Consider the following 13,250-nt stretch of genomic DNA (forward strand, 5'->3'; position numbering starts at 1 on the left):
TGGAGTCCAGTTTAGAGGAGATGGTTATTTACACTGCTAAGGTTTGTTGAATCTAATTCTGAATAACATTGCTTGCTATTGTTGAATCTAATCTAATGTATATTTTAACTAGACTTGTAGCTTATATGTTTTGAAATTTTTGTTAGGCCTTGTAGTTTGTATAATTTCATTGCTAGAGAGCTTCTACAGCTAAGCAAGAAGGCCATTGCACGAGTTATAGCCGCGCGCTCGGGTATGAAAATTAATTTTTTTTAATTCTAATGTATATTTTAACTAGACTTTTAGCTTATATGTTTTGAAATTGCTTTTAGTGGCTTAATGTTGTAAGGTCTCTTGAAATAAGACCTTCAGGCGGTTGGTCAAAGTTTTACAAATAATCTTAGGAATAAAGTCAAAGAAAGTATTTTTAAAATATTAAAGTATTTAGCTAGGTCTAAGAAGATTTGTGTACTTTCGACAGTTTTTCTTAGTTTGTGAAAGTTGTAGACCGAAGTTTTCATAGCCCGATTTTTGCTTCCTGCAAAGAACGATCATGTCAGATAATATAAGTGAAGAACAAAATAGGGAGACAATCGCTAGATTGTGGTCTAACTTGAAAAGAAAAGGTGATGGAAAATGTTATTGTCCTTGCAATATTTGTAAGGGCTTAAACCGTAGAAGATTGCTAATCAAAACAGTTAAGAGACATTGTAGGGAGAATGGTCACATTGAAGGGGGGCATGACTATCATCCACTGGTAAGTCGTTCATTATATCATTTTAACAATTTATATACATATGAAATCACTTGATGATGAGTTTATGATCATGGTTTATTTATGTTAATTAATTTTATATAGGTTGATCTTCCCAGGGAAGTACATGATATGAACCACAACAATCCGAAGAATATGGTTTTCGAAGTGGAGGAACATGGAGGTGCCAATATCCAAGGTGAAGATAATGATCCCATGGAAGATGACGATCATGCGCTAGAAAACACAATTGAAGAGGATGGTATAAATACATTGATCCATGACACATCTAGTCCAAGCGTATCTGATCATGATGATGATGATAGCCTCGATGTACCTCTACTTCAGAAGGCATATGAGCCCCTATACAAAGACTCCCAAACAACTCTTCTCTCTATTGTATTGTTGTTGTTGAACTTGAAGGTTATGAATGGTTTATCCAACATAACAATGTCATGTATGTTAAGGTATGTCATATATGTCTTTATAGTTAACAAAGGGTGAATAATGTACCACTAATATTGTTTATATTAACAACTTATATTTTTTGTTGTAGATTGATAGGCGAGTTTTTGTTACCATCATCAAATATTCTACCTTTCTCATATCGAGAATTAACTGTTGTTATGAAAGATATTGGAATGGAGTATGAAGCAATACATGCTTGTCCCAATGATCATATTATATATTATAAAGAACATGAATTTGCAACACAATGCCCTGTATGTCATACAAGTAGATATTGAACATATCGACTAACAAAAAAGGTGCCTCAAAAGGTTCTTCGTTACATCCCCATTATTCCACGGATGCGATAATTATTTAGGTGTAGTAGCTTGGCTCAATTTATGGATTATCATGCACGCAATAGAAGTCGAGATGGCATTATTCGAATCCCTGTGGATGGTTCGGCATTTATGCACATAGAGGAAAAGTGGCAACACTTCAAAGACGAACCTCGTAATCTCAGGCTTTCATTGGCAGCGGACGGTGTCAATCCATTTGGAGAGATGAGATCTGTTTACTCAGTGTGGCCTGTTTTTGTTATCAACAATAACATTCCTCCGTGGATGTCAATAAAGAGGGAGCACATTATGTTGGCAATGATTGTTCCAGGTATCTTATCATTTGATAGTTATTAATTTACATGTACTTACAAATCTTGCAGTAAAATGGTCACAATAATTATGTAATGTTACTGTTCATTCAAGTAGGTAAATATCAAGTAAAAGATATGAATGTATATATTGAGCCTCTTATCGACGAGTTGGTGGAGTTATGGAACAGTGTCACTATGTATGACGTGTCTAGACCAATAGGACAAAGACAATTTCAATTCCATGCAATACTTGCATGGACAATACATGATGCCCCAGGGCTAACACATTTTTGTGGTATGTTATAGTGAATTCAAGTTGCGCACAATAATTCTAATTATAAAAATCAACATATTTAATAATCCAATTACATCATTATCTTGTAGGTCTTCAAACAAAGGGAAAATTTGCATGTCTAGTTTGTGGTCCAAAGATGAAATCTCGTCATTCAAAAAGTTTAGGAAAGCAGGTGTTTGATGAGTGTAGACACTTCCTCCATTGGAATCATAAGTATCGAAGTACGGAAAAACCTCTTTTCAATGGGAAAGAAGAGACTACATCAAAGCCACAAAGAATGACACCTCGCCTATGGAAGTTTGAATATAATAGAATTAATCGTCGAGGTAATGTCGTTCCACCTAATGGTTTATGTTTGTAATTTATATATTTTTATTGTGATTTTTGTTGACTAATTGTGTAATTGATGATCGTGAAGGTCGTCAAGGAAATACTGACAACCTTCCAAAGGGACTAAAAAGCTATCCCAGACAATTTAGTAGGTTGCCCTACTACGAGCACTTACAAATTGTGCATTTGTTTGATACTATGCATATTGGAAAGAATATAACAGAGACATTGTGGAAAATATTGGATGGAAGGCGTGACAAAGAAAAAATTGTCAAAATTTGTAATGACATACATGAATCCAATCATGCGTTGAAAAATTTCATTCACTCAAATAGCAATAGAGATCAGATTAATATAAGTGCCCTTCCATGGTTATTAACGGAGCAGCAAAGTGATGCCATAAAAGAAGTCATACGAAAAATTTGATTTCCCACAGGATTTGCTACAAACATAAACAATCTCATCTCAAAAAAAAGTGAATTTGGGCCAAGGCTCAAAATGCATGATTGGCATACTTTCGTCAAGGTAACTTATGTTCTTCTGTATTTACAATATATTCATAAACTACGTGTATTGTTCGTTATGTTATGTTAGAAAACAATGAAATGATTGGTTTATAATTACTGCAGTACGTGCTTCCTCTATCTCTCCCAGAGTACTTCAACAATAACATCAAACAAGTGATATACGATCTTGGAAAATATATGAGGTAAGCAGTAATATCTATTCAATTTGTTGTATATATTTATTATATTCACGATTTTTTTTTCTTGCTATGTAATATATTGTATATTATTTTGTAAAGTCTCATATCTATATATTTTTTGTGACTTGAATCTCTTCATGTAGGTGGTTGTCATCTAAAGAAATCCATAAAGAAGATATAAACTATTGGAAGAGAAGAATTCCTCATTTACTGTGTGAAATGCAAAAGTGTCTACCTCCAACTTTTTTCAATGCACAAGAACACTACCTCATACACCTAGTTGAGGAGATTGAATTGTGTGGACCTGTACACACTAGGTCAATGTGGATGGTTGAGAGGCATTTGAAATATTTGAAGGCTTTGGTTCGACAAAGAGCACATCCTGAGGGTTCTATGGTAGAGGGATATATGGTATACTAGACTATGGTGTACATTACTGAATATCTTCCTAAGTTTGCATCAAATATCCATGTAGATCGCATTTGGGATCTCGAGCCTTTTAAAAAATTAGAAGGGGAGTACTTGATGGGGAAAGGTACATTGAGGAAAGTGAGAGGTAATAAATTATAAGATGTTATTGTAATAAATTATTTCTTAATCTTCAAAATAAATCGGTTGTAAGTTGTCTATTTTTTTTTTGTACAGGTGCTCGAGAGTGGGATGCACTACATTTGTATATTGCAAACAATCTTGATTGGATGACGGTATGGATTGAACGATGTCAACATTCTGGTCACACATTAACATGGGAAGGTGTATCTTCATTGGTTAAAGAAGCTCATCGTAATGGAGATTCCAATGTTACGCAAAGGGAAATAGATTTAGCACGTGGTTCAAGAGATTTCCAGGTACGTACAAATTTATTAATCACCCGTATGTTTATCAACTCATGATACAATAATTTTGATATGTTTCACATATTATTGCAGGTTAAACACCACAAGGCTATGTTCTGTAATGGTCAAAAATTTCACGTCAAAGTGTTGGATGACACGAAGAAAACGTGTGATTCAGGAATAACTGCAGTCTTTCAAGTGACTAATATTTCATCTAGAAACGACTTACATCCTCAAGAGTCTGAAAATCGATACTATGGCATTTTGGATGAGATACTTGAGTGTGACTTTAGTTCCTTCAAATTAGTACTCTTCGTTGTCAAATGGTACATGCTACGACTTAATCCAAATGATCCTGATAGAACTGTTTTTGAACATGATAATGGATTTACAATGGTTAATACAAGGTTGTTTGAGCCAGTTGGGGATGAGCCTTATGTTCTTCCAAGCCAATGTGAGCAGGTATTTTACTCAGAGGTTCCACATAAACCGGGTTAGTCATTTTTTGTTAGACATGAACCAAGAGGAAGGCCAATAAAGTATAATGCGATGGAAGAAGAAGATACTGAAGAAGTAGAAGATGATGTAGATGGTGATCACGATCGACAGTTATTGGATGATGTTCTTGACACAAATTTTCATGAAGAAGAAGAAGAAGATGATGACGATGATGCTGCTACTGATGATGATGATGAAGATGATGTTGATGTTGATGATGATGACAACAACGACGATGATGGCGAGGATGATGATGATGATGATGGTGATGATGATGACGAGGACGACGACAATGATGATGATGATGATGATGACGAGGATGATGATGATGGAATTTAGAGGTATGCCATCAATCCTTAATCTATTTAATATTCATTTCTTGATAGAAATATATTTTTCTTATATATATGGTTACATAGTTTATTCATTATCTATTTAAAAGCTAGAAGTTTCAACTACAAATAGAATACTGCTAACCTAAATTAACTATTAATCTAAATTAATTAAATAAAACTATTTAAAACACATATTGATGCGTGAATGTATTGAGCCTTATTTTCTTTCAGGTCAAAAGCATTTGTAAGTGTTTAGTTTAGAAAAGGGAATTCATTAAATATCTATAAAAGGGAGTTGTACCTAGAATATCATAGGGAAAACATAATATAAGTGCTTACCCAATTTGTTGGTTAATAATTCTGCCTCCGTAGGTGATGCAGAGACCCTAGGTGGTCTTGCAATCATTCATAACAAGAGGGACTTCCATAGTGTTCTCACAACACCAACCAAGCATCTTCATAAGATCCCTCTCCTTGATCCAAGCCAACTCCATAACCTACCAGAGTGCACACCAAATCCTTATGCCACCTTAGGTTCTACATCTTTGGAATAATCCCATGAATGTCCCTCAATCCATCCAATAGATTCATCCAAGCAATCTAATCAACAAACTATCAAATGCTCACAATGCCTCAATAGGCGCCAAACTTGAATTCACCTTAACTAGGTATTTCCTCCACCTCCACACACATAAAACAACTTCAAATAGCATGTCCCCAAGGTGACTAAGCCCTCAACTCATCAGTTGATACAAAAACCCAGTTTTAGCCCTTCACTAGGCCTACTTCCCTAGTAGGCTTATAATGTGAGCCTGATTTAAGTGTTTTATTGTGTACCTTTTAATGTTTTTAAATTTTATGTGATGCTAATGATGGATGTGATTATGATTATGATGTGATTATGCTCATGATAATTGAATTACATTTGTAGGAAACTGAACCCCTTTCAGGAGCATCCCGCACAATCTCATGGATCGACAGGTATAAGTCAATACTCCTTATAGAAAATCTATTTAATACTCTTATCAATAGTAAGATTGATGTCTTCTAAGATCTCTCCCATTTGTAGGTAGCAGCGAATAGGTATTTGTCAGAAGTGTCTTCCTTGAGTGAGGGAAATATAGGAATAGAAGAGGAAAGTGAGACATGCAGTTTATCTAGAACAGGGAGATTAACTAGAGGTCAAAGGACTAGAAGGAAATTCAATAAACACATGAAATTTTTCCTTGCTCAAGGGGGGTCATGTTCTTATGATGATGAGACAGAAGGCGACATTGAGGTGCCCTTGAGGTACCAACATCTACAGAAACATTGGGTACCCAAGGAACTTCCTCCAATAAACACTGATTTTTGTGTTAACGAGAGGATATATCGCATAGCACCATCATCACTACATGGTTTGGGCCTATTTTCTATGGACGGCAAAAAGGTGTCTTACAACAAAGTTTCCAAATTGATGGAGTATGTTGGACCATGTTAAGATTACAAAAGTTGGATGCATATTGTTAAATATAAAAAAAGTATGCGTAGGTATGACCTCTCGGAAAATTATATACAACAGCAAGACAATAATCAAAGTAAAAGTGTGGCTATATACATTGATGGAAGGCCAAAAGCAACAGGGAATATTGCGGGTTTTATAAATAGTACACGACCTAGGTCAACTATAAAGCAACCCAATTGCATATTTGAGGTGCGCGAGGGAAATCGTGTATTCATCTGTGCGATAAAATCAATACGTGCAGGGGAAGAGCTTCTTATTGATTACAATTTGAACTGCATAGATACAAATGAGGCTACATGGGGGTGGTACATACTATTAAACCAACTTCTAATCAATGATTCCAACATACCATTTAGTCAATAACTTTTTCGCTAACATTTTTATACTTGATCTTTGACACAGGGGCACAATATGGAGCAACCGCCCAGAGGGGATGCTGGTGATGTTCCTGACTCATCTACGCACAAGCAGGTAAAACTCATTGTAATTGTGCAAACTAGATAGAAAAAAAATGTTATTTTTTTAATGTTGTTTTCTTCATTGTTTTGGAGTAATTTTGATAATACTAATACTATTGTTGTCACAGAGGGCCAGTGGTCGGAGGGAGGGAAAGGAATTATGTGCTAATGAATGTTCATGAATTATGTGTTAATGCAGAATATTGATGAATGTTGCATGCTAACGAATCTAATGTGTTAATGAATGTTATCATGTGATATTGATTGAATGTTACATTTTATTAATGGTTGAAAGAATGAATGAATGTTAGATGTTAATGGGGAATGTAGAGTGATGTAAGGGGGAGGGGGGTGGGGCCAAATGAGCTTCCACCTTCACATGGTTGGCCCTATTTAGTAGAGAATATTAAACTATTCTCGAAACAAAGTGAAGCTCAATAAGATACTAACAATAGGTAGAAACAAGAAGCAATAACAAGCTCCTTCAAGAACATAACTCTTACCAATTATTGCTATCTTCCCCACACTAGGAATCTCCATCATATTCTCATATGCCTGCAACAAAATTCTTTTTATGTCTTCATCAGCATCCTTTCTCTTTACCTCTGCTACAACCTTTTGAACCTTTTTGGTGTTAGGTTCTCCTTGCTCTTCAACACTTGATTGCTGCTCATTTGTTATTTGTCCTTCAAATGGACAACTTGTCTTCATATCATCCTTTTCTAGGTTCTTTTCCTCAACCTCATTCTCATTAGCTGTTTGCTTCAAAGCATCATCCTTTTTTATGAAAACATCTTCCATTGCTTCACCATGTTCCTCTTTTCTTAGGAACCTTTCCCTCTCAAAGATGCCAATGCTTGTTGACACCTTCGAAGTTGTCTTGTGCTCCTCCAATGGTGTTAATACCATCTTCTCTCCATTATTTGTGAAAGTGTAGGTGTTCTTTCTGACATCATGTAGGGATCTCTTCTCAACCTACCAAGCCCTTCCTAAAATTATATGACAACCACTCAAAGGTACAATGTCACACAACACAACATCATTATACGATCCAATGGTGAAGGGAACATAAGCTTGCTCCTTCACATCAACACAACATCCAACATCCAATCCTTGTGCTTTGTAAGGCCTAACATGTGCTATTCTTGGTAGATTCAATTTGTTAACCATCTCAAATGAAACAAGATTTGTAAATGAACCACTTGAAACAATAACCTTTTAAAATTTCACAGATTGGAACATGAGATTAGATGACTTGAAGCTAGGAAGCCTTTCTATCCAACAATGTTTGATCCTGTACTTCAGATTTTTAGTCATGATCAACCACTTAGTTGTTTGGGAAGACCTAGGTATGTAATTGCATTGTATTAGATATGGTTTACATTTTTGTCAAGATTCTATTACTACAAAAATGTTGTGCAGTCTGTAACTTCTAATTGTATGGTGTTTTAACATAATTTTTGTTTTAATTTGATTTAGTTAGATTGAAAAATGTCTACACAGTTACTGCTAGAAGCTCTTTCAATTTTCACTTGATGGAATGTAGAAATCTCATGTCTTCAAATGTTTAATAGAATATGTATATGAATTTTGCTCACTTTCTTTTATTGCAGGTCAATTATTCAACTAATTTTTTGGGATCGACATTTGAACTTCCATTTTCAGAGGTTAGAAAGTTAGGCTTAGAAACTCAAGTTATGCTAAACCATGCCTGGACATCAATGTCTGGTTCAAATAATAGTAAATCTACACAGGAATCTCAATCTAAGAGAAGCTCTAAGGTATTCTTTTGGTCAATAAATAAGTTTATTTCTTGAATTGTGTTCATCGTTGAGGTTGTACTGAGATTTGAAACGATCTATTGTTGAAAGCATTATCCCATTACACGGCAGTGGAGCAGTTAGATGGGGGTGTGAAAAGAGATCAATGTGAATGATGCAAAGTAAAAGTGAAGGCTCTAGAACAACTCAAAATTGATAAAGCACCACATGTTCTTGCAATTCATCTCAAGCGCTTCAGTGTAGTTGGATCTGGAGGAAAAATTGACAAAAAAGTAGACTTTGGTTGTACATTGGATCTCAAACCATTTGTTAGTAGTTCACATGTAAGTAACCCTTACAATATTATTTGCCAGTGGATCACATTTTCAGTGGAATCTAATAATATAGTTTTTGTAATATCTACTAGTTTTTTAATAAATATTGCACATTTGAATGATAGTCTAGTTTCTCTGTCTATTGATCAATCACAGGAGGGAAATTTTAAGAACACTCTTTATGGTATTCTTGTTCATGATGGATGGAGCACACATTCTAGTCATTATTTATGCTTTATTCGTTCATCCACAGGCATCTGGCATGCTTTAGATGATAATCGGGTATAGATTTGCTACAGTTGTGAAGACATGTTTAATTTGCAAAGTGCTTGGAGCTAATTCTTTCAGACTAAGGTATTTGGATGGAACCAAAATACCTATCTTACAATGGATAGGATTTGAAGCTTTATCAATTACGATTGTTTTCTAGGTTGGCTTTTGTTGTGTCTTAGCTTAGTCTTTTCCTTTTTGTTTTTTCTCAGCTCAGTTTTTAGTCTAGTCTGTTAACTACATTTAGCCAAATGATGCGATTAGGTTTGAAAATATGGCTTGATATACAACTCTGACAATTAAAATAAACCTCAATGAGTGGAGCTAAAACTGCGATGGCAGGATGGGATCAAGCTATCTCCTTGAGTCTAATGCTTGTGATCAAATTCAGATTGTTAAGAAGTGGCCCCTCTAATTCAAAACTGAGGTCTTCAGAAAAGGTTGATATCAGACCTGCAATCAGATTTAATTTACTGGTGAAGGCCTCACTGTAATCTAAAATCAGAATTTGACAATGGTGTTAGTCTAAAGTCAAAGCCTATTTAATTTTAATTGATTTGGGATATAATCTTCTTGACAGTACCAACTTGAGGATGGATTATCATGATTGATACAGGCACCAGAATAGTCTTAATTTGCAAACGCAGGTCATAATGATGGATCAGACCTCTGCTACTCTCAACAGTCTTAGTAAAATGAAACAACTTTATTCAAATCTGCCTCTGAAAGTTCAAAATTTATGCCCTTGTCTTGCAATTGCAATCAAGAGATCTTCAAAATAGAGCCCTGTTGCCCTGCCTTCATAGCAAATGTCTTGGTCTATGGGGCAATTATCAGTGCAACTTAATCTTAAATGCCTGCAAATTTTCATTAAATGAAGATTGCCTCGAGTTCTGAGGGTGAGAGACATGGCATTTAATTCATTTCCCTTTGAAATCTAAAATTCAAGATTGTGCATCACATAGAACCTGATAAAAGATATTAAATTTAATGCCTCGATTCAAAAAGGTTAAGGTAAGACAATGATAGCAAGGGCTGCCATTGACTTTTGGGCCCAGATTTGCATGTATTTAATTCAATTAATCCTCCATACCCCTACTCGAGTTTAATGCCCAAGATCCAGCTGTTTGGATTGAACTAGGGCCTAAGCGACTTAAATTTAAATCCTTAAGGCCAAATGCTACATCTTTAGGGCCTAATTTAGCCAACTGATGTTACATTCTGGGCATAAGGGTTCATTTCATTGGTCTTTGAGCACAGATTTGGGCTAAAGTCACCCTAAGTTAGCCATAGGGCAGACCCCATTTCAAATTACAAACACATTTTGACGCTCTCAGCCCATACATTTTATCTAGGATAGGGCTTAGCTGATTGAACTCTCTGATCTAATCATAATTTGGGCCTATAGTAGGCCACATATCTTATACATGGGTCTTAATTAAAAGCCTTACATCCACACACCTCAAATAGGGGCAAGTTTCAATTCATTTCAAGTATAACCCCACTGTCTTAGGGCTTGATCCACCTTGAAATTGGGCCCAGATCTGGCATACATTCAATTATTTGTTCTTATAGTAAGGCCTTAGATCCCCCCCATACTTCATATAGGGCTACACTTTGCACAAGATGCAAATTTAAAATCCACTGTTATCAGATTTAGATCTGGCCTTCTGCAGTAAAGGGCAGATCTGAGTTGTAATTACTTTCAGATTGCAAAGTTCAAGGCCATTTGGAGCTTATTAAACTTGAATCTTGGCTTAAGCAGGCTTTTAAGGTCACAACATTTCATTTCCAAGCCCTGATTATTAAGTTTTAGGCCTTCTCAAGCCCATTCACCAACCATAGTGCCCAATTTTAAGCCCCATTCTTATGGAATTGTGGCTTGGTGTTATTAGACCCGGCCCCCACATTTTACCCCCAAGGGCTATCTATATGCATTAGATGTTGCTCACAAGCCTAAGTTTACATTCTCAGCTGTAGGGCATTATTACTAATACTAAGAGTTTTGAGCCATGTGGGATTGAATTTTGGGCCCATAGGATCAATCTCAGGCCTTATCCACTTCTCCCTTCACATCTCCATTTGCTAGGAATGAACAAGATTCTTAGCTCCATTTGCTAGGAATGAAGAAGAGTCTCAGTTCTATTTTCAAGGAATGAAGAGGAATCTCATTTGCTAGGAATGAAGACTAGTCTCATCTCCATTTGCTAGGAATGAATTGAATTCTCATTTCCATTTGCTAGGAACAAAGAGGAGTCTCAGCTCCATTTACTACTTCAACGAATTTTACATTTCCTTAGCTCAATTTCTATCTTTACTCCCCCTTTTAGAGTTAGCCAAATTTTCTCAATTTTCATACTCTATCCAAACACAACCTTTTCACCCCAGATTGCTGCCAACCTACTCAACTAGCCATGAATGGGGTGATGTTGTGAAAACTACTCAACAAGTAGTACATCTAAAACTAGACTAATACATAAACCTAACTAGGTACTTTTCTCTAAGTTTTTCTACATATAGTGATGCGCCCCCCTTATCTCAAGACATCAACCGATAAAGTGCTTCATTATCTATGCATCCAAGAGAGAAAATATGCCATCTCCTATCTCTTTGAGGAATATGGTGATTTATCTCAACGTGTACCTTTTGAGAATAAACATTTAGATGCTTTCTCTCCCACTGTTTGATGTCTTTTTATAGTTTTATTATTGGTATCCCTTTCTACAATCTTTTGATAAGAACACCGTATTTAGTTTTGAAAGTGTAATTTTAATCTTATAATTCATTCTGAATTCACAATATACTTTTCACCGTATGTGACAAAAAACATGCATTCTTTCCAAATGACAGCAATCTCTTTTAGTGTTGCAGGTGTAAACAAGATATCCCAATAGGTAGAAAATTTGTCAAATGTCAATTTCATTTCAAAAAGTCTAGAGAAGAACACAAGTTCTAGACAATCATGCAGTAAATCCAGATCATCAGTAGATCATGATGCATCATGCTTGCGGCGGGAACATGAGCGGCCTCGTTGCAAGCATGATGCACCATGATCTGCTGATGATCTGGATTTACTGCATGATTGGCTAGAACTTGTGTTCTTTTCTAGACTTTCTGAAATGAAATTGACATTTGACAAATTTTCTACCTGTTGGGATATCTTGTTTACACTTGCAACACTAAAAGAGATTGTTGTCGTTTGGAAAGAATGCATGTTTTCTGTCACCTGGGGGGCATATGAATTCATATGCCCCATGATGCATCATGCTTGTTGATGGGCCGCTGTGGCGGCGATGACAGTTGGCGTCGCCACCACAGCGGCCCTGCCATATTGCTAACCGCGAACATTGCAATTGTGACGCCTGCCCACGCATTGCGACGAAATGTGTGTTGCATGCTTAGCGATGCCGTCGCAATTCCTGACTATGCGTCACAATTGTGACACATTTGGAAACATTGTGATAGCTAGCGGCATCGACACTAGCGCTACCACACCGCTAGCACCGTCGCATCTCCGTCGCAATTTTCCAAGACCGTCGCAAGTGCGACGCTCGAGGATCAGCGAACCTGTGGGCAGATGCCGACGCCACCCCATCGCAATGCATGGGGAAGCCGTCGAAATTGCGACGAAAGCCGTGCCAGTTTAGAATGGTGAGAATGCGACAAATAGGCATCGCAATTTGCGACTAAAAAACAACGATGTTTGCTACTGTCGCAATGGCGACACATTTCTGTCGCAATGGCGACACTTGGCCATTGCAAATCGATGCCAAATGTATTAGTGAATCATTATAGGATAAAATATCTTAACCGAGTGGACTTAATAATCTTATTTGTAAATCTATTGTATGGTGACATTTAGTTGAATGTTTGTAAGTCCTTTAGAGTAGGCCACTCATATTGAAGAGTAATAAGGTTTAGATGATCGTTAGTGTAAATCCTCTAACCAAGTCACATTAATAATGTGTATGTAACCTTTAACCAGGTTAGCTCCTAATTGAGCTCACTTTAGAAGAGTGATTTTTTGGGGTTACCTATCCCAGGTGGTTATTGCTTAAGAAGAGTGAAATGTTGATCTTGTTGCATGTTCA

The 13,250-nt window shown here is 36.3% G+C and overlaps 1 protein-coding gene across 1 annotated transcript; it reads left to right on the top strand.

Annotated features, from left to right (window-relative positions):
- The first annotated feature begins 251 nt into the window (after positions 1 to 251).
- On the top strand, positions 252 to 12,561 carry LOC149564398 (uncharacterized). The gene is made up of 5 exons (XM_089828343.1): positions 252 to 736; positions 839 to 1,084; positions 3,617 to 3,719; positions 3,809 to 4,011; positions 12,460 to 12,561. Exons 1-5 carry the CDS (start codon positions 533 to 535, stop codon positions 12,559 to 12,561), a joined length of 858 nt encoding a protein of 285 aa, XP_089684469.1. The 5' UTR covers positions 252 to 532.
- The last annotated feature ends 689 nt before the right edge of the window (positions 12,562 to 13,250 follow it).

Source organism: Cupressus sempervirens, chromosome 4 (genome assembly GCF_028749045.1).
Source record: "Cupressus sempervirens isolate cs-2001-9-10 chromosome 4, ASM2874904v1, whole genome shotgun sequence".
Lineage (NCBI taxonomy): Eukaryota > Viridiplantae > Streptophyta > Pinopsida > Cupressales > Cupressaceae > Cupressus > Cupressus sempervirens.

What these genes read in the sequence shown, in the direction of transcription:
- LOC149564398 (XM_089828343.1), top strand. Translation starts at nt 533, where the DNA reads ATGTCAGATAATATAAGTGAAGAACAAAATAGGGAGACAATCGCTAGA. An exon ending in TACATTGAGGAAAGTGAGAG is followed by an intron (nt 3,720 to 3,808) that starts GTAATAAATTAT and finishes TTTTTTGTACAG; the next exon opens with GTGCTCGAGAGTGGGATGCA. An exon ending in GTGGTTCAAGAGATTTCCAG is followed by an intron (nt 4,012 to 12,459) that starts GTACGTACAAAT and finishes CGGCGATGACAG; the next exon opens with TTGGCGTCGCCACCACAGCG.